Source organism: Macaca thibetana, chromosome 6 (genome assembly GCF_024542745.1).
Source record: "Macaca thibetana thibetana isolate TM-01 chromosome 6, ASM2454274v1, whole genome shotgun sequence".
In the NCBI taxonomy this organism is placed as follows: Eukaryota; Metazoa; Chordata; class Mammalia; order Primates; family Cercopithecidae; genus Macaca; species Macaca thibetana.
The window spans coordinates 7668993-7691483 of NC_065583.1; the positions used below are offsets into that span (position 1 = coordinate 7668993).

A 22491-nucleotide genomic window follows, 5' to 3' on the forward strand; every position below is an offset into this window, starting at 1 on the left:
AATGACTGCAGGGCCTCCTCAGTTTCAGAAATGACAAAAATTCCAGGCAATTCTTTCAGTGAATCTTTCTCTATTTATCTCTCCCCACCCTGCTCCCTTCTTTTCTCTCTCACAGTATAATTGCCATGAACTGCTTTCTCCAGGTTAATTTTGAAATTCAAATCACAAGCTGTCCCCGATCCACGAAGGGATTGGAATGAGAAGGGGTGCACCTTTGCTGTTCCCAGGGTTCCCTCAGCCCCGGGCAATGTATCTGCGGGGTGACCCAGTGACTGTGTAACAGCACCAAGCTCTCTAACTGTAAATTCCCTGACTCCAGCCCTGGTTCTCTGGTGGAAATCTCCATCCTGAGCTCTCAGCCTGTTAGTTCCAAGGGGGGTCAGACCACCTGCTTTCCCCTCCCCACCCATGGACTCCGGGCACCTCACACTCAGAGCATCTCCCCAGCTCCCTACCTCAGCGGCAGGTAGACAAGCCAAACACCGAGTCCCTCAATGCCCTTCCTCCAACCAGGAGCAAGTGCTGTAAATTCCACCTCCACAGCAGCCCCTCCCTGGATCCTGAGCCCCAGCTTGCTGACTCAGCTCAGACCCTCAGACTCTTCTTAATTACCTCCACGCCTCCTCCCTAGCCTCCCTGCATCCACCTCTGCACCTGCAGGTGCATCCTTCACGGGGCTCAGAGGGAGCTCTCTTTAAGAAAGTGAAAAACCAGGCTAATTAATGCTTGCAGCTTTACATAAGCACAAGAGAATCTGCTCCATTCCTCCCATTTTGTTTCAAGTACAGGTCCCCCTCTGCCCATGCCTGACAGTCAGGGCTGACAGAGGGCTGCCCCTGAACCACAAAGCCCTTCTTTCCTGACCCCCAGGACTAATTGAGTCAAACTGCATGGGGGTGGAGAACTTCTACAGGCCCTGGTCCCTGACCCAGCACCCCTTTTTCTCTTAGCTGACTCATTTCGGTTCCACCTACTGCAGGCATCATGGCTGAGCAGAGAGGCCGCCAGACCCTGGCTCTGCACACTGGCTCTGCCACTTGCTGGTGGGTAAGCATGTTGTGTCACCTCTCGGAGCCATAGGGGATTATATCAATCTCTCACGGAGATATGAAAAAATAGCCACATCACCAAAAGTTGTCAAATAAGACAGAAAAATAACCATAGCCCTACATCACTGCTAATAACACAGCCATGGACAGCATTTTAATATTAATACATTTATTTCCATGTTGTTGTTCCTCTGTATTTGTAATTTTTCATAGCTCCAATCCTAGAAAGCATACAATTTTAATCTCTGCTTTACTCACTCAACATTCTCCCTTTAAGTATTTGCCCAAATTATTGCACTTCATAGCCATCATTTCAAATGACTGCTGGATAAAGGATTTCATTAAAAACTCTTTTTTTTTTTTAATGTCATAAGTATATTTTAATAAACATTATAATTTTATTTCTGAATAACATCTTTTGGTAATCTTTAAAAAGTAATATTTTAAGTTATTATTAATTAGCATTTAGGCAGAGTCAGACATCACAGTTGATGGGACTTCACATTATTATTTTTTTTAATTTATTTATTATTATTATACTTTAAGTTGTAGGGTACAAAACTCTTAACACTCTGTTTTTTTTTTTTAAAAAAGCACACTTAAAAAATAATTCTCATTTTTGCCTGATTATTGAAATAATTAAGTGCACATTGCATAAAATTTGGAAAGCATAGAAAAGTAAAAATTAGATGAAGTATCTCGTAAACATATAATTTAGAGAAAACTACTCTCTGAGAAAAAAAGGGTAATTCTTAAGAAACTGTAAAGTAGTTCATCATGTGGATGTGTTCTCATTTATGAAATCACAAGAAAGTTGTTGAAAGTCTAGTTTCCAATACTTTAATTTTATAGCTAGTACTGCAGTAAACATTCCTACATGTGCACCTGGGAATATTTCTTGTGATCTCTTGCCAGGAAGACAGGTCAACTTGACCCCGTGGCCTGGGGCACCAAGATACCCCAGGCCTCTCCTGCAAGCTCTGTGCTCATTCATGCAGGTACCTGCTTATTCCTGCAAGTACTTGTGTGCAGCTGGGTCTTGGTCCACTTTCACTGGACCTGTGCTGTGTGGCAGACACTTAAAGTACAATAAAAAAGTAAGACCAGCCGCTGCTCTCCAAGAGGAGGGTGGCATCCAGGGAAGTTCCACATTCCAGGGGAGGCACACAGAGGGACCACACTCCTCCCCTGGGCCACATACTCAGCTGCTTCAGTATTCATTTAGTGGGGAGAAAAACAGTCAAAGACAAACAAACCCACATGTTTCTCCCCGCATACACTTCCATTCCCAGATAACCAACCACGAGTCATGTTCACTTTCAAAGCTCCCGGTCACAGTTGACATAAAAAGGCTACTATTAATTGTGCACTTATCCTGTACAGATCCAAGTTCTCTGCATGTATTTTGTACTTCATCTTCATAGCAACCCTACTGTTATCTCCATTTGATAAGTGAGGCTTGGTGACTCGCTTGTGGCTACACAGCTAGGACAAGGTGGAACCAAGGCTCAAGCCCAGCCAGGCTGCTGCATCGTCCATCCACAGGACCACTTGTTCTACTGCCTCCAGGGTTGATTGTTTGCCTCCTAAGTATTTCAGATCTGCCTGCATCTCTCCACCCACTCACCAGCCTTATCTGATCTGCCACTGTTTTTTGTGTTTTTTCACTTGAGTGACTGCAGTAGCCTAATAGTGTCCCATATTCCCTTTCGTCCACTACACTCCATTAGCCATGTAAAAGCCAGCATACTTTTTCTAAAACACAAATTTAATCATGTCCCTTCTCTTCCTGAAGTCCTTCAAAGGCTTCCTGTTGCTTTTAGTATTAAACCCTAAATGACTTCATATAGCCTTCAATGCTTGGAACTGTCTGTCCTCCGCCCACTTCTGCCTCATCTGTGTCTGCTCCCCGCACCCTCCTAGAGCCCAGCCTCACTGTCCTTATTTCTATTCAGGGTTTCTATTTCTGTTTCTATTCAGGGTTGGGGCTAGCCTCCTTCCCGCCTCAGGGCCTTTGCACAAGCTGCACCTTCCTCAGCTGCCAGCACCTTGTACCTACTTCATACCCGCTTCCCCACCCACCTCAGCTCCTAAGTGACTTCCTCGGGGCATTACCTGGGGTTCCTCTTTCACCCTCACAGAGAATGCTTTGTGGCTCCTTCATGCAATTCGTCACAGCTAGCAACATATTCCCCAGTGCTGCTCGCGGCCCCTCCACCAAGAAACAGGAAATCAACCATTAGGATTTCACCACCAAGAAGCCAGCTTTTCTTTCCCCACCATTTTTTTTCTCATATTTGTTGCAACCAAGGACTAAAATGTGAGTTACTTACTGCATTTCCATCACATTTCCTGGAGATTGTGACGAAAAAGCAGGAGGAAGGGAACGGGAGAAAGGAGAAGGAATAAAAGAGGCATTTATCAATTATGAGATTTATCAGAACATTCCAGAGTACACAAGAATATGACAGACCTCAGAGGCAGAGTTCTTGTTATTTGATTAAACTCAGTGACCAGACCGTACGGCTTCAAGAAATCCTTCAGAAATAGCCTGCGTCATTTCCCCACCGACAGCAGTACTTGCTCCAAGCACGAGGTGTGCTGAGCTGGCTGGAGCCAGCCTCACCTTTACTCTTTCTATTATGCCATCAAGAAACTGACCGTAAATTCAGCAATTTTCGGCACCCGGAACTTCCCTTTGTTCTTCTGTTCCGGCTGATATTCCGTTCTTGTCTTCACAATCACCTGAAAGATTTAATCAGTGTGTTAGCATGCATGGAGACTTGAAACATTTTCCTTCCTTTTTTTTTTAGTAACCAGAATTTATTACACATGACATAAAGATCAAAAAAATAAAGAACCCCTCCCTTCAAACACACATCAGAGAAAATTCAAATTACTCATAATACTTCCCCATTCCAACAGAGACAACCCTAGGTAACAATCTTGATTACACCTTGTTAGATATTTGTATAGACTTATATATGTACATATTGTTATATATTTACTATTTATGAAAACATATATTTTATGAGATGAATTCATACTTTATAGTTTATAACCTGCTTTTATCACACAACGCTATATTTTTCTTCAATTTTCCAATGTAAACAAATACATGATTTTATTTTGCCTTTTGGTATAGTATAACATTTCACTGCATGTGTGTACTGCAACTGATCTAATGAAACTTTAATTGTTATACATTTAGGTTGCCTCCACAGTTTTGGTTATATAAACAAGTTATGGGATTGTTTGTAACTCAAAGGATAAATGGAGGGGATAAACACCCAATCTCCATGATGTGCTTCACATTGCATGCCTGTATCAAAATATCTCCTGTACCCCAAAAATATATGTACCTACTATGTACCCACAAAAATTAAATAAATAAATATGAAAATAAATAAAATAAAATAGAAAGCTATGATGAAGATTCTGTTTCCAAATCTTTGCACACACACTTAATTCCAATTTGATCTGGGGACTTGTAAGAAGAAAAATATAAAGTTCTGTTGAATCTGTTGTATCATCTTATTTTTCTAAAGTCTGAATATTTTTGCAGAGGTGGTTAACATCCTATCAAGATATGCTGTCAACCTGACAAGACATTTATGTAACTCCATCCCACTGTGCAGGCAAAGTGAAAGAAAAAGAAACCTGACAGATAATCAATAACTATTGCCAAGTGCTGCAGTGCCATGGGGAACACGGAAGCTGTCTCAGCCTCAGGGTCTCACCTGTGAAAGAGAATAATTCTAATCATATCCCTATTTTGTAAGGTTGCTTTGAGAGTTAAGTGAGATGATAATGAGCAATATTTTTGAACCATTTATTATGTGCTGGAACTAGATCAAGCACTTCATATGCCTTACCTACCTATCTCTACTATTTCCACTCTCCTAACAAGGAAACTCAAGCTCAGAGATGCTAAGTCACTTGCCCAGGGTCACACAGCTAAAATGAAGTAATCTTCTAACCATGATCACTCCTACTTCCCAGTATGACTTAAATTAACAGAATTTTCACTGAAAACGCCCACCAACTTTCCCTGGAGACAACAGTCAAGCGTATTAACTAGAGCAAGAATTATTCTATGAAGAATGTCCTTCAACACCTGTGAGGCATGCCATGGACTCAATGCAGCTCAAAAAGGAAGGGATAGGGACAGCACTACCACACATGAAACATCTACCAGGTGGTACCTAAACCCAGCTAACCTATGGCTGGACTTACGGGGGTTAAGGAGGCCCTGGGCCCCAGCCCATCAGCACCCCACCCTCTCTTACCTCTAGAACGCATTTCCAGATGGAAATTCTGCTGTTGTATCCCACCCTCTTTGCAGTCTGTTCCTCCATACAACAAAAAGAGAGCCCGTGGCTTCCTGAAACAGGGAAGCAATTCAGCCAAACATGGATGAGCGCTGACAGAGGGTGGGGCAGAAAGATGCTCTGTGATTTTTATTTTCTTCCTACCCTCTAGGCCAAAGAATAGGAAAACAGAAGCTCTTGTACCACAGATAAGAAAAATAATTCTCATACTTTGTGCATTTACTATATAGCAGGCAGTGAGCATTTGACATGCCTTATCTTACTTAATTCTACACTATAAAGCAGATACCGATATTGTCAATACTGTAGGGGAGTGTACAAGTGTGGGCTGAGTTCAAATCCTGGCTCCGGCACTTACTAGCTGGTGACCTTGGGTGAGTTGATGAAGCCTTCTGTGTCTTGATTTTCTTAACTATAAAATAGGGAAATCACCATGACCACCTCGTCGGATTGCTTGGAGGCATAAATGAGTTGATACAAGTTAGACATTCAGAACATTAATCCAGTAACATCTGGGTGCTATCACATTTTCTTCCATAGATGTCTGAGGCTGCAGGGTCACGCTACCTAGCCTATCAAGAGCAACACAAGGACTTCTCAAGAACAAGGCCATCCAAGAATTCCCCCAACTGACCTGACTAAAAAAAAAGAGTTTGAGGGCCAGGCGCAGTGGCTCATGCCTGCAATCCCAGCACTTTGGAAGGCTGAGGCGGGCGGATCACAGAGTCAAGAGATCGAGACCATCCTGGCCAACATAGTGAAACCCCATCTCTACTAAAAATTAAAAAAAAAAAAAAAATGAGCTAGGCGTGGTGGCGCACACCTATAATCCCAGTTACTCAGGAGGCTGAGGCAGGAGAATCACTTGAACCTGGGAGGCGGAGGTTGCAGTGAGCCGAGATCGTGCCACTGCAGTCTGGAGACAGAGCGACACTCTGCCTCAAAAAAAGAAAAAAAAAAAAAGAGTTTTGGAAGAGGAATAGAAGTTTCCTGGGAGGACAAGACAAGGGAAGACAGTCTCTGCAAAGTGAACCACAGAGCCAAAGAAACAAAGGGGTTAAATAGCATGAGATCTACAAGGACCCACTTTGCTGGCATGTGAACGGCAATTCGAATGCGAGAGCTGGAAGCTAATGTAAACAAAAGAGTAAATGGTAAAGCTCCTAGGCTAGTTCACAGCAACCTGGGATGGACCAGATGGAAGAACATACATGCAGGTGCTTTGTGAACTGAAAGGATATTCTACAAATTCCAGTTATTAGAAATATTTTGTATATCACTAGATCAACTGTCAGATTATGAAGTGGTAAAGAAAATTTAGATGTTTGATTATTTCTCTTAATCTACAGTTTTAGAAATATTCACAAACTTAGATTTATAATTTTAATATCTCCCCATGTATGTGTGTATATACACATATGTGTGTGTGATATATATATATAACACATCTATTAACATATATATAATACATGTGTTTCCTGGTCAGCATGAGCCACAACCCTTGGAGTAATAATTGCTTTTTGTGGTAGGCAGCATTCTAATTTGGCTCCAAAGATTCCTGCCCCATGGTGTTCATGTGCTGTGTAATTTCCTCCCTTTAGAATGTGGGCTGGACCTGTGGTTATGATGGGCTAGTCCCTCCCATGATTACACTGTGCTATGTAAAACTCCAGCATAACAGACTGGAAAGAGATTCTCCACTGACCTTGAAGAATTAAACTGACATGCTGAAAGCGAGCCATGCAGCTAATACCTGAGGGCAACCCTCAACCGGGAGCCAACAAGAAAACCAGGACCTCAGTCCTCCAACCACAAGGAACTGAAATCTGCCGACAGCCTCAATGAGCTTGAAAGAGGATCCCAAGTGTCAGTGGGAATGCAGTCTGGCCAACACCTTGATTTCAGGCTCATGAGACCCTGTGCAGAGAAGCCAGCTAGCCTATGGCTAGACTTCTGACCTATGAAAACTGTGAGATAATAAGTTTGTGCTTTTTAAGCCACTTAATTTTTGGTAATTTGTCACACAGTGATAGAATACTAGTCCACCTTCCCACATTGCCAAGTCTATCTCAATCATCTCTTGGCTTGATCCCTTCCTTTCTAGATCTACAGTCCTCCGACTGGTCTTGAGCATCTTCACATCAAATGTTGTACGCAAACTCAGAGACCAGTAAAATTTTTTTAAAAATATTAAGAAGTACTTGCTTCTTAGTCTTTCTCTCTCCCTCTCTATTCTTATAAACATCCTTCCCTGAGCTTTTGAAAAAGCTCAAAACCATTTCCATTCTGTGCCAACTTAAAAGACCCCATATTCTAACCAACATGTTGAGGCAGGAGACAGAACTGAAAAAAATTACTGTCAGAACAAGGCCACGAATAATTGTTACAGGCAATATCATTCTCATTGTCATAATAATAGAGTTTGAGGTTGATTCTCTAGCATCCATCTCTTTCTTCAACCAAAAGCTCTATGATATTACTTTCAGGAATCCACCCCTGCCTCACTGTGTGGCAGCCATGTGGTTCAGTGGGATTGACCCCTTCCTCAGTGACAGTGATGGTCCTTAGTGAAATTGAGCCAATCAGGGTCTACCATCCTGTTGATCACACAATTTGATTGACTCAGACATGGGCATGTTACCCAATGTGGACCAATGAGCTATGAGGTAGTATTGACTAGTGTCTTGATGAAAGAAGCCTGGCAGGTCTTCGTGAGTGACTCTTCCTCTGGATGGTGTGGTGAAGTCTTGAGTCCTGGAATTGTTGCTACCTTGATGGGAACCAGGAGAAGAACGAAGGCAGCACACAAAGAAGGGCAGAGCCAAGAAGAACCCAGAGAAATGGAGCTGGGTCCAGATGACATCCTACCCTGGGATTACACCACGCCTGAAGTTAGACCTACTCTGGGATCCACAGTTATGGGGCAAATATCTACTCTTTGGGCCTTAATCCAATTTTGGCTGGGTTTTCTGTTACTTGAAAGAAAGCTTTCTATCTGATACACATGTCTTCCAAGAAAACCCAAGAAAATGAACTGAAAAGCGATTAGAATTTAGTAAGGTAGCCAAAACTAAATAAGTAAACCAAAATCAATAGATTTCCTAGGTGTCAGCAAAAAGTCAGCTCAAAAACATAATGGGTCCACCAAAAGATACAAGAACATTCATAGCAGCTTTGTTCCTGATAGCGCCAAACTGGGAACATCTCAAATGTGCACATCTCAAATATGCACTAACAGCAGAATGGATAAATTGTGGTTTACTCAGAAAATGGAATGTCTCAAAGCTATGTTACATATGCATTGATGAATTTCATAGACATTACATTGAACAAAAGAAATTAGACACCAAGAGGTTTTTATATACTGTGTGATGTCATTTACATCAACTTCAAGTATATGTATAATAATTTATATGTATAATGTATTTATCATAAAAATATACCACTCACCATTTGCCCAGTTATAGGGTTAGAGGGTACTGAAGTTAGGCAGAGTTGGGGCCATAACCCTCTCTTCAAATCCATGTCCTACTTTGCCGTGAATCCCTATGAAATTCTACTTAGGCTCTGAGTGACTTTCTAATGAAAACAGTCCCTTTAGTTTCAGGTCCTCACTCCTCAAACCACAAAACTCAAATACAGGCCAAGAGACAGGTGGATGCCTGACACCATGTGAGTCCTCAGTCATCTACTCTTTTCTTTAGCTAAGCCACATTTTCTCCAAAAGCAACTCAGGCTGCTACACAATATTTTATCTTCATCCCGAGGAAGTGTTAGCTCTTTGGAACTCCATCTCCATTTCAAAAGGTGTTGGCCTGTTTGCCTGGAACAAATGGACAGTGCTCTGCCTTCATCTTCTTCGACCTCTCAGTCATTTTTGACAAGCTTGTTCTCTCTCTCCTCCTTGAAAGGTTCTCCTCCCTTGGGCCCATGGCAGCCTCTCTCTCAGTTCTCGTGCTGGCTCACCCATCAGACCTCCTCAGTCTCCACTCCAGGCTCCTCCTCTTTCTGTTGACCTCTCAGTGTTGGGATTTCTCAAAGCCAGCTCATGACTGCTCTTCTTTCCATCTACAAGACCCCTCTGCATGTTCTTACTCCCATCACTTCCAAGTTCATTGGTTTTTTTGTTTGTTTGGTTGGTTTTGTTGTTGTTGTTGTTGTGGTTGTGGTTGAGACAGAGTCTCACTCTGTTGCCCAGGCTGGAGTGCAGTGGCATGATCTCAGCTCACTGCAACCTCTACATTTTGGGTTCAAGCAATTCTCCTGTCTCCGTCTCCCGAGTAGCTTGGACTACAGGCATGTGCCACCACACCTGGCTAATCAAGTTCATTGTTTATCCTCATGACTCCCAAATTTATACTTCCACTCACATGTCACTCAACACTCAGATGACCCTATTGGACATTCACCCTTGACCCTCCTGCCCCAGCCACCTCACTCGCAACATCTTCATGCCCTGTAATCCCCTACTTAGAAGATAACAGCAGCATTATCCAAACCACTGTTTGTGTCAAATCAAACACAGATACTTCTCATGATTCCTCCCTTCTCTTTAGTCTCAAAATTCATTCCATTATTCCACCCATTCCAGCTCCAGCTTCCTCAAAAATTTCCCTTAAATCAACCCAGTCATCCAGTTACACGACCTCTACCCCAGTACAGGACATCGTCATCTCTCTTTGGATCTTTGCCCTGGACAGCTTCTTTGTTTCCAAACCCGGGGAAAGATCCTTCTATATTGAGGGAGAGACAATACCAGTAAACCTTTAGAAGACATCCAGGAGGCCAACACCTGAGGCAACTACAGAGAAGCAGTTTTAAGTGGCCAGGGAACAGGATGGCTGAGGTAAGTAGGTGACAGGGAGGAAGCTAGAGAGGCACATAGAGGCTCTGAATGCTATACTAGGCACCTTGAAGATTAATGTGAGGGCAGTGAAGAGCTGAGGAATGATTGTAAATGAGAAAATGGCTTTGCAGGTATGCATTTCAGGCACAAGAGAGGCCTCTGGCCACAGTGAAGGTACACTGCGTGGGGACCGGCAGAGAGCAAGGAAAATACAGCCCTACAAAGTCACTGCATCACTGCAACCAGCCAGCTAGAGGACTTGCATAAAGCTTAGTGTTTTGTTCCTATGGAGTAGAGCCAGAAACATTTTCCTTCTATAAACGATAGAGTCACAGTTACATCTTTTTAGTACTCTGAAAGGGAAAGCATAAGAAATGGTAGCCAATCGTAATTAATTGTACCTTGGAGTTATCAGCGTGCATAGGCAAAGAGAACAAGAAAGGAGAAAAATAAATTTGCAAAGAAAGCCTCTCTTCTAGACATTCTTTTTCCCACAGTTAAAAGAAAATGGAGCAAAACAGAGCCCTGAGTGCCTTGTCTATCAGCAGAAACGAGAGAAGAAAAGAGGAGAGGGAAGAGGCAAAATTCCTCCTACTCTTTTTATTCTTTAAAGTGGGGTTTTATAGATATTTGGACAAATGAAACTCCAGGTTTTCAAATACGATTGTGGATTTGGGCAAAGCAATAACTTTGTATTCTTTCCATATTTACATGTTGGATCCCCATTGTCCTGTCAGCTGCTAATATGAAGAACATAATTTAACATAATTGGCATTGTGAAAATGGGATAAATTATTCATCCCTAAAGGACCCCTCATCTGGATATAATTCCCATTTCACTGGCAAGGCCAGATAATGCATGGTGGTTCAGATGGTGCAAAGTACAGATCATAAAAATTTAAAATACTACTTCCCAGGATTATCAATAATGAAGAGGTTCCCACATGGAGGGGTCCGAGGATTGGCAGGAACAATAAATAAAAGTGCAGAAGTGCTGACAAGGAGCAAGATTGTATTTTTATGAGCTGGACTTGCACAGTCCAAAAATAGATCTAAGCTGTACCCATCATCCCTGGAGCAGAGAGACAGGTTCAGAGCCAGGACAATGAATGGCTGGCACTGAGTCCCTACTATGAGCCAGGCATGGTGCCGGGTGCCCTGAGAAAGCAAAGGCCCAGCAAGAAAAACAAAGTTTATTCCATGGAAAGAGCTCTGGACTGAGAGACCTGCTTCCGACCCAGTCTTACTGTGTGACCTGTGGCACATCCCTTTCCCGCTCTGCGCCTCAGTCTCCCCATTTGTGAATTGATGTGGTTGGACTCATTCAATTCTCATCATTCTCCTGACAACATTCTCTCCACGCCTCAGTTCTCTCCTTATGATTATTCCCATTTTTCAGATGAGGAAATTTAGGCTCCAAGAGTTCAGTCGCTTGCCTGTGATCAAATGACTGGCCTCGGGTTGAGCTAGATTCAAACTCAAGAATATCATACTCTTTCCTACTGATCATGGTTTGGGGTTTCTTGTAAAGGTACCCACTACATGCCTGGCACTGTGCCAAACACTTTACATCCTATATCTCAGCAAATCTTCTCCATCATTCTGTGAGGTAAAGGTAATCATTCCCATTTTACAGATAAGGAGCCTGAGTCCCAGAGAGCAGAAGTGACTTCATAACCTCACATGGCCACTAGGAGGCAGAGCCCAGACTTGAACCCAAGCTCAGATCCAAGTGCCACCTAACACTTGAGCTCTCATCCTGGGGAACCAGGACATAACAGGGAGGCCATAAAAACTGTGGAATGAATGAGTGAACAAATAACTTCTATTTCTAAACAGAGAAGGCGAAGTTGCCCAGATGGGGCCTGCGTCCTTAGTTGGGAGCTTCCCCCATTTGCACCTATCGCTCCTTACTCCACACTCCCTCTTTGGATTCATGTTTTCTCCTGGGCCCTTGAAGGTTGGTTTTGGGCCCCGAACACAAGGTAAAATGTCAGTGCTCAAAAGACTTAAGTGGCAGTGTTGTCCAACCCCATCAATTCACAAATGGGGAGACTGAGGTGCAGAGCGGGAAAGGGATGTGCCACAGGTCACACAGTAAGACTGGGTCGGAAGCAGGTCTCTAGTATGAACGCCAACTCTCAGTCCAGAGCTCTTTCCATGGAATAAACTTTGTTTTTCTTGCTGGGCCTTTGCTTTCTCAGAGGCTGTATAAAAGCTAGTCTCAAACGAACTATCTGCCTCAGTAAGTCTGTAACTCCCCACTTCTACGGCAATGCATAGCACGGGGCGAGATGAGCTACTCTCCATGGGATCCTCTACGGGGGACTTCCAGCTCCTTCTGCTCTGAACAGAGGCAGGCTGCCTGGGCTGGAATCATTACAGTGGAGCCCAGAGCGCTGCCACCTGGGTCTTCCACAGTCCGGAAGCCCAGGCCATGTCACTGCTCACCTCTCTTTGCTGCCTGGGGTAGCCCTGTGACCTCCAGAAACAGGAAACCTGATTCTGGGACTAAACAGATAAGGTTAAGAACAACAACAATAATAATTACACCATTGCATTAAGCATCTACTATGTGCTAGGCGCTATGATAAACGTTTGCTATGTATTTTCCTCATTTTATCTTACAACAAACCTCAGAGGAAGACGTTAGTGTCATGAGGAAACAGAGGGTCACAGTGGTGAATAAACTTGCCCAGCGTCACAGTGCAAGTAGGTGGAGGTAGGATTTGAATTCAAACTGTGCTGTTCTGACACCTCCCTGTACAGACAGAGGCACTGGCTTCACCGTGATCTCCCTGCGTGTGAAAGTGAACAAGTTACATCCACTCCCTGAGACCATTTGCCATCTGTGAAACGGGGGTGAATTCTTTTTATAGAAAATCTAAGGCCAGGTGCAGTGGCTTCCGTCTGTAATCCCAGCACTTTGGGAGACCAAGGCAGGAGGATCAGTTGAGGCCAGGAGTTTGAGACTACCCTGGGCAACAAGACTCCAGCTATAAAAAGTATTTAAAAATCAGCCTGGGTGTGGTAGCATGTGCCTGTAGTCCCAGCTACTTAGGGGACAGAGGCAGGAGGATTGCTTGAGCCCAGGACTTCGAGACTGCAGGGAGCTATGTATGATCACACCACTACTACACTCCAGCTTGAGGACGACAGAGAGAGACCCTGTCTCTAAAAATCAATGAATAAAATTTGATACATTCTTATGGTAAAAAAAAAAAAAAAGATGAAAAGTATAGAATCAAATTCTTCAAATGGAACGCACCTACTCCAATCCCCATTTCCCAAACATTTAACAGTTTTCTATGTGTCCTTCCAAAACCGTCTTACGAATTACAAGAATAAAACATGCTCACACTGTGTGTGTTTCCCCAAATGGGATCACTCCACACCATTCTCTTTAAAGCTGTTTGGACGAAGCAGCGTGTCTGTTACATCTTTCCACGCTGGCGCATGCAGATCAGCCTCACTCTCAAAACCTCTGCTTAGGCTTCCGCCTGCGTGCGCCAGAGCTCAGTTAACCAGGCCCTTCTCAGGGAACAGTCCAAGTTGTTCCCAGTTCTTTTCAATATATAGTGGCCTTTGCATACTTGAAATATATACCCATAGGGTAACTTCCTACCAGTGAAAAGCATACCAGTCCAATGCTATCCACAGTTTACATTTTACAGACAATGTCAAAATACCCTCTGAAAAACACTGCATCACATTACATAACCAACAAGAGCGAATTGAGGACAAGTTTGCCCCAGTGTTGTCAACATGAGGAAATATCCATTTTTTTTTTGCGCCAATCCGGTAGGTAAAAAAAGTATATTTTGTTTAAAATTGTGTTTTTAAATTATACGGCATTTTTGTTATGTTTATTGTCATTACCTATTTGCAGGATCTGCCTAGTCAGAGACGTTGTCCCAATTTGAGATTCATCTCTTGAGATTCTCTGAAGAACCAGGGGGCTCTAGGGCCTGGAGCCTGCAGGGATGTGCATTTCTGCTGTTCCCTGGGGAAGGGCTACGTTTCTCGTATCTTGTGTCTCGGGGAGAAAACGAAACCCTGCAGAAAGCCCAGGGAGAGGCCCAGAAGGCACACAGGCCTTAGGTCCCCTTTCAGGCCTCCCCTGCAGAGCATCATCAGGCCCCACACTGCCCCACACCCACCTGTGAAACCCCATCCTTCTCAGCATGCTCCACTTCTGCAGTCTCCTTCTAGAGCTATCATCTTCAAGAGACATATTCTAGATGCCCAGTGAAAGAAAGGAAACTATCTGTGCGCTCCCTCAGTATGCCTTGCACTGAGCTGGGCCCATTAGACAACTGTCACACTGTTTCCCTCACCGGCACCCTCTTAGGTAGATATTATTACCTGTTTTAGGGCTGAACAAACTCAAAGCCCAGAGATGCTAAGCAATGTGCCTAAAGCTACACAGTAAGTAAATAGCTTAGCTGAGATTTGAACCAAGGTCTTTAGGACTATAAAGTGCATATGGCCTACCATGCAAAATTTAAAACACGCCGTACATTAGTCATTAGTTTCTAAATATCTGTGTTCCTCTCCTCCCACAAGTAGGTAAGCGACCTCCTCCAAGATGCGTAAAGACTTAATAATCAATAGAAAGAAAAGAAGTGTTTGCCCAGAACGCAGCAGCAGACCTGCCGATTATGGTTCACCTGGGGCTCTGCCAAGGTGGGTTGTGCCTGTCTGTGGTTTGCTTTCTGCAGACCTGCCACCCTTCCCAGCACACCTGCATGCAGATCTTGGCTACACCGTTTTCCTTTGGTGCACCCTAGGACGGCCTTCCACCTGTCTGAGCCTGTTTCTGCACCTGTAAAACGGGGATCATGGTAGCAACCTCACAGGGGTTGTGGGGACACCTGGTTTATTGTGGCTCCTTAGATGAACCAAAGGCAGCAAAGCACCAAAGGCATGTCCTGAAATTTGATGTCTGCAGACTAATGTTCCAGCTTCGCAGGAGCTTGCTCCCATGGCCTGGAGAAAGTCACCTAGATTTGAGTCTATTCCCTCAGCTACCAAGTAGAGAAACTGAGTCCAGTTTTAAGCTAGGCAAGAGGGGGATCAGCCAGTAATTTCCACTGCCCACTGCATGCCAGGCCTAAGGCTACCAGGATGACACAGCCTCAGGTCTAGCTGGGGCCTCAGGTCTAGTGGGCAAATGGAGCAGAGAAAGCAAATTCTCCTCCCAACCAACCTGGCACCATGTCTAAATACCATCAGCCTTCCCACCCCACTGCCACTGCCCCACTATCCTCTCCTCCCTGAATGTAGCAGTGGCCTTTTAGCTGGTGTCAGACACCCCCCCATTCCTTTCTTCTACTCCCGTATTGGGGGTGCTTCAGACAACTCAGTCACCCCTGTTTTGGGGGACACTAATCTGGTGCTGTGTGGAGGACTGATTGAACAGAAAGAGGTAGAGGAGGTCAAAAGACCAGGCATGAGACTGAGCCTGTCCCTTGTCCCTTGTCCCTAGGGTGGCTCACAGCAATGAGGGCAATCTTCCAAAAATCAAACTCTCCTGCTTTAAATAGCTTTTGAAAAAAAAAAAATACACCGGGGCCCACATAAACTGGTGCCCACCCCACCTCATCTCTTAAGTCTCTCCCCATCATTTGACATCATCAGCCAACGTGGCCCCCTGATCATTCCTCCGCCCTCCTCAGGCCTCAGTTAGGCCTGCTGCCTGACCACCCTGTCATTATAATTAGATCCCCTATATGTCTTATCTCTCCTTACATTACAACACCTTGTTCTTCCCTTAATAGCCCTTCCCACAATTTGCATCTATATGCTTTTATTTGTTTGATGGATTGTTGGAAGTCTCTCTTCTTCGTTGGACTGGAAGCTCCATGAAAGCAGTGGCCAATGCTGTCTTTTCATTGCTGTGTATCTGTGGCCTAGCACAGGGCCTGGCTCACAGAGGGTACCCTGCAAGACTTGCTGGCTGGATGGATGGGTGGATGATGAACGGATGGGGAGATGGATGGATGGATGGGTGGATGATGAACGGATGGGGAGATGGATGGATGGATGGGTGGATGATGAACGGATGGGGAGATGGATGGATGGATGGGTGGATGATGAATGGATGGGGAGATGGATGGATAGATGGGTGGATGATGAACGGATGGGGAGATGGATGGATGGACTGGTGGATGATGAACGGATGGGGAGATGGATGGATGGATGGGTGGATGATGAACGGATGGGGAGATGGATGGATGGACTGGTGGATGATGAACGGATGGGGAGATGGATGGATGGATGGGTGGATGATGAACGGATGGGGAGATGGATGGATGGATGGGTGGATGATGAACGGATGGGGAGATGGATGGATGGACTGGTGGATGATGAACGGATGGGGAGATGGATGGATGGATGGGTGGATGATGAACGGATGGGGAGATGGATGGATGGATGGGTGGATGATGAACGGATGGGGAGATGGATGGATGGATGGGTGGATGATGAACGGATGGGGAGATGGATGGATGGATGGGTGGATGATGAACGGATGGGGAGATGGATGGATGGATGGGTGGATGATGAACGGATGGGGAGATGGATGGATGGATGGGTGGATGATGAACGGATGGGGAGATGGATGGATGGATGGGTGGATGATGAACGGATGGGGAGATGGATGGATGGATGGGTGGATGATGAACCGATGGGGAGATGGATGGATGGATGGGTGGATGATGAACCGATGGGGAGATGGATGGATGGATGGGTGGATGATGAACGGATGGGGAGATGGATGGATGGATTGGTGGATGATGAACGGATGGGGAGATGGATGGATGGGTGGATGATGAACGGATGGGGAGATGGATGGATGGATGGGTGGATGATGAACGGATGGGGAGATGGATGGATGGATGGGTGGATGATGAACCGATGGGGAGATGGATGGATGGATGGGTGGATGATGAACGGATGGGGAGATGGATGGATGGATTGGTGGATGGATGGATAGATGGACGATGAATAAATGAATACCTCCCAGGGTGATAAGCACAACTACAGCTCTACTTATCGGTGGTCGAGGAAGGTGTTCAGGAGAGTTGCTTTCCGAACTGGGTTTAGAAAGATGAATACTGACATCATACAAGCAAAGGAGCTATAAGGGCATTCTGGGCAGAAGGAATGGCATGTTCATGAAGGAGAAGGCATGGAACATCCTGGGGAGTGTGCGAGAGTCTAGGGCAGGGTTCCCCAGCCTTGATGCTGTTGACATTTAGGGCAGGATAATTCTTCCTAGGGCCAGGACTGGTGTGTCCTGTATACTGTAGGATATTTAGCAGCACGGCATCCACCCATAAAATGCCAGTAGAATCCTCCCTCTAGTTATGACAATGAAAAATGTCTCCAGACATTGCTAACTGTCCCCGAGGGAGACAGAACCACCTCCCTAGAGCACCGCTGCTCCAGGTAGGTCTGGCATGCTGACATTCGAGGCACAACGTGGGAGTGAAAAGAATGGAGGCCAGCAGGCCAGGTGGTGAAGGAGCTGGAGTGGCAAGGTCAGGATTCAGGGAGGGGATCTTGTGGGGTGAGGAGATGAGGAAGGTTTCCATGGGAGAGGGACCCAGGTACAGCCCTGGGGAGGCTTGGAGGCAATGTGGAGGACTGAGTTTCATGAAAGAGAGAAGCAGGAGGCCACTCAGGAGCCTGGCACTCCTCCCCAAGGCTGACACCAGTCTCTCCAGCACCAGGCAGGGAGCGAGCACTGGAGCCTGCCAGTGGTCCCTTCCAGGTCCAGGAGCCTGCCAGGGGGAGGGCTTAAGAGGCAGGTGCAGCCACGGATGAGGGAGCCTAGCGTTTGAGGAAGCACTCTCCCAGAATGAGAGACTTCTTACTGAAGGCAGTGCAATGCAGAAAAAAAGCTGGAACATCAAGTACACTTCCAACCCTAGTCCTTCCACTCTTCATCTGTAAAGCTTAGGCAGGCCATTATATTGTCCTGAACATCAGTTTCCTCATCAGTGAAATGGGGGCACTGAGACCCACCTTACAAGGCTGCTGGGAAGATTAACTGAAAGAATCTGAATGCCCTGCATAGTCCCCTCCTTAGCCCAGAGCAAGTCTTCAGACATGTTCCACGAGAGGACTCCAGCTAGCCTCCAGACGCTGTTCTCTCGAAATTCAGACTTCATACTACTAAAGGATACTTAGAATACTGACTTTCAGTATTACAAGCATACTCTGTATTTTACATTTTCAAAAAGAAAAGCCATGATCTGACATTGGGGTCAAATATCCTTCCTTCTGATAACCATCTTAGCTTCAAATACTCACCATCTGACCAGAGCATAACCAAAGGGCTGACAGCTGTGTCAGGGCTCGCTCTGCCTCCTCTACAAAAGTCCTGTGAGGTGAGTCCCAAAATTAGCATCCCCATTCTATGCACTAGAAGACTGAGGCTGAGGCAACTTAAGTAACTACCCTCCAAGTTCTTAGCCAAAGCAGGCTGGTAAGAGTTGGAGTGGGATTTGAACCCACCAAAAGAGGTGGCTTCAGAGCCCTTGCTGGTCATCTGGACACTATTCTAAGCATTTAGAGGACCTTTGGCTTCTTCAGCAACATTTACTTTTAACATTTACTGTTCTCATATTGGGGAAAAAATGTAATTACTCTTGTAAAGATTCTAAAATCTAAATATTAGCACAGAAAACTGATAATACAATTCCCCACTCAGAGAAGACAGACTTAAGAGAGGGGAATGGACTGCACTGTGGGTCAGTGGCTGAGCTTGAGCCACAGACCACACGTGGGGACTCCCAGGCTGGCTCACTTCTCATCCTGCTGAGGTGGAAGGTTCTGGAACAGCATTGCCTGGGCTCTACATCCAGGATGCTTTCCCAGCTGTTTGCTGTGGGGAGCTACTTTACCCCTCTGTGTCTGAGTTTCTGTACCAAAGTAGATACTCCCTCACTGGGGCTTATTAACTTATTAACTCCTGAGAAGAAAGAAAATTGCGTGCATGTATGAGTGAGTGTGTGTGTGTGTGCACGTGCACGCATATAGCTTAGCATCAAGAATTTAGGAAGCACCTGAAAAATGGTGACACTATACTTTATAGTTTTTTTAACCAGGCACTTCATATATGAGGCCACATCTAACTTTGTTCGGACCATTGTGAGGTAGGTGTGATCCTCCCCATATCACAAAACAGGAAACTGAGGCTGCCCTGGTGAAAGACTGTGTGGTGACAATCAGAGTGTCAAACTGGGGCCCCTGGATCTTTCAGGATAATTGACTTCCCCTTGCATGCTTGCAGGCCCACCATGAGAGACAATGCATTATCCTTCAGGTTTTGGGACAGTTTCTGGTACACCTGGACTGGATACTCAGTGGTTCTCAGACCTGCCTCCTCTCTCATTGAAAGAATAAAACCCTGGGAGGTGGGTGGGAGCCTAAGTGTGTGGCGGGGTCGGGGGGATCAGAGACCATGATAATCTCTAGATGACCTGCAGGCATGTAGAAGGCTAGGGGAGAGATGACCTCACCACAATCCCTTTTCTTTGCACACCTCTTAGAGACATGCAGATCTGCAAGGCTATAGCTGTTGGCCTCACAAAGCCCCAAGAGAATATCCCTCCCTTCTCCTACTAACTTCTACTTATATCTGAGTTCAAACTCCAACATTTCCACTTACTCCTTCTGTGAGCTTAGATAACTCACCAAATTTTCATCTATAAATATGAATGAATAATCCCTGACTCCCAGGGTTAATGAGCATCTAAAACAATGGTCCTCAACTTTGGCTGCATGCAGGAGCCACCTGGGAGATTTCATTCATATTAATGCCCGGGTCTCACTCTCAGAGACTCTGATACAGTTGTTCTGAGGTGTGGCCTAGAAAGCAGGAGTTCCAAAATCTCCCCAAGTGATTCTAATATGCAGTTCAAAACCAAGAAGCTCTGATATACATGTAGCAGGTACTTTATTAATACTGCCCCTTCTCATCTCTTTAGTGTTAGTTACCTGTTCAGAATTTATCTATAAAGGCTTTATCAGTTCCTTAGGATGGCTCTTAAGAATTCTGTCTGTCAGCCACCCCACCCTTGCACGTTCTCCTATTGACAATCTCTGCACTTTCAAAACAAACGATTCAACCCCTGGCCAATCAGCAGCCCCTTTATCTAGCTTTGGCTTCTCTTCTATTGATTGCTTGAAGCCAATTGGTTAAGACACACAATGCCCTCCTGCAGATGCCAATGGGAAACCAAACAGATGGAATGATCCATTGTTCGCTCTTCAGTCAGGGAACTCCATCACTGGCCTCCAAGTCTCTCCCTTACCGTGTACAAAAGCTCACATAATAAAACCCCAGGTTGTCCCAGGTGGACCTTAAATGATACTGTTTCTCCCTATTGTGTCCGTAACCCACACCCCACCTTTGTGTGAATGCCCACCTCCATTCTTCATGGACTACTCCCATGTCAGGAGATGTGCCATCAGCCAGTCACTCATTTCCAGCCACGCCTCCCCAAAAGACACTCGCCCGCAGTCATGCTGCTCCCCCAAAGCTCTCCATGCTTTGCCTTAAAATGCCTTCCTTTGCCCAATCCATGGTCTGCCAGGAAGATTTTTTACTCACCTTTACAAGCCCAATTCAAATGCTCTCCTCTGCAGTCTGCCTAACCTGTCCTCTCAGCCCCATTCCCAAACCCTCTCCACCCCAACAGAATTTAGTTGTTTCCACCTGTGCACCCTCACGATCTTTGTAATGCTCAGGTGTAACATTTACCAGGATGAAGTAGATTAAACTGTCATACTAGAAAAGGTTTTTGTAATTTTGTCTTTTTATAACTAACTTCTAGTATAGGGACAGGGTCTTAGCAGGTGCAAACTGAATGCTTGCTGGAGTGAATCCAATCCTCTGTCCTCAAATCTATACCTGTCAATTTTTGAAAGACCTTCCCAAAATAATCAAGATGAATTTTCTGTCACCATCTAGAAGCTTATTAGTATTCACCAGCTGTAAGAAAACTTTAACAAGGAAAGATCAATTTGCTTGCCCATTTATGCAGATATAAACAAAAAATGAATAAACACTTACCATAAATCTGAAATAATACAAGCGATGTCTCGGCTCTGGAGGAATAACTACATTTTAAAGAAAGGGAGCACATTTGGCAGATAAGGGGATGAAAGGGTTTGGGGGGTGGAATTTTTTGCTGCTTTATTTCCTGAGATGGGGGGAGCCTGGGGGCTAATGAGAACAAAAGCACCTGCTTTACCTTTTCTGGAGCAGGCAGCTGTAAGTGATTAACCTCCAAGGGAGTGATGAGAGGGACGGTCTGGAAGCCATCCTCAACTGAAGGCGGCTTGGTTCCCTTCTCGCTGGGGTTACTGTTCAGCTTCACCATCCTTACGCCTTTCTTCCCAGACCTAAGGCAAGCAGTGGGATTCTGGTTACAGCAGGAGGTGAGGCAGAAAGAGAGGGCTGACGACAGAGAAAACAGCACTGTCCTCAACAGCTCCACTCAAGGGGCTTTCAATCTGCGATCAGTCATTGATCTTCCACTAGATTTCCTGACATGATTCCCACTGTCCAATAAAACTTCAATCATCAAAACATGCCACCTTCCCATGGGGTTCAACAGCACTCAAATTTAAGGAATTCAAGGAAAATCCTAAACCTACACACAAAAAAATATAAATGTAAAACAAATACACTTTTAGAGCTAAAGTGTTCACACAATGCCAGTAAAAAGATTATACTTAGTGCAAAATGAAGTCCTATTATACCATCCCCCCTGCAGCATGATAAATTTCACCTCACCACTCTGGTTGCTATTCTATTATGTTGGTTTTTCAATCAGTAATACCCTAAAACACAATAAATACATTCAATGTCTCAGTGTGTACCCTGTTACATCATATGTGGATTGTACATGAGGTGCAATTTCCTAAAATAAAAGCAAAAAAAAAGGCTAGCTTGAACCTGATCCTGTTATTCAGCCATGGAATGACTCCATTTCCTCAATAGCGAAGGGCCATTTTTTTTGGTTCCACGGAAAGTTAGCAGCTCCCATATTGCAGGATTGCCAACTAAATAAACAAATCACATTTATTCATCTCCAGATCCCTTAGAAGTCTAATGGTGCTCCCCTCCCACCCCCAGAAGCTCAACACAACTGAATTTCTTCTCTCAATCCTGCTGATGGAACGTTTAGACAAAACAGGGTTGTTGTGGGGGTGAAAGGGTTTGGAAGATATTGGGGAGTGGTTATAG

The 22491-nt window shown here is 44.8% G+C and overlaps 1 protein-coding gene across 1 annotated transcript in view; it reads right to left on the reverse strand.

Moving 5' to 3' along the window:
* NSG2 (neuronal vesicle trafficking associated 2) overlaps positions 1 to 22491 on the reverse strand; it is a 65232-nt gene that overhangs the window by 42591 nt on the left and 150 nt on the right. The window contains exons 2-3 of the mRNA XM_050793312.1: positions 21494 to 21644; positions 3711 to 3794 (exon numbers count right to left, since the gene is read on the reverse strand). Coding sequence (XP_050649269.1) covers positions 3711 to 3794; positions 21494 to 21622 — 213 coding nt within the window. The 5' untranslated portion in view covers positions 21623 to 21644. The remainder of the gene's footprint in view (positions 1 to 3710; positions 3795 to 21493; positions 21645 to 22491) is intronic.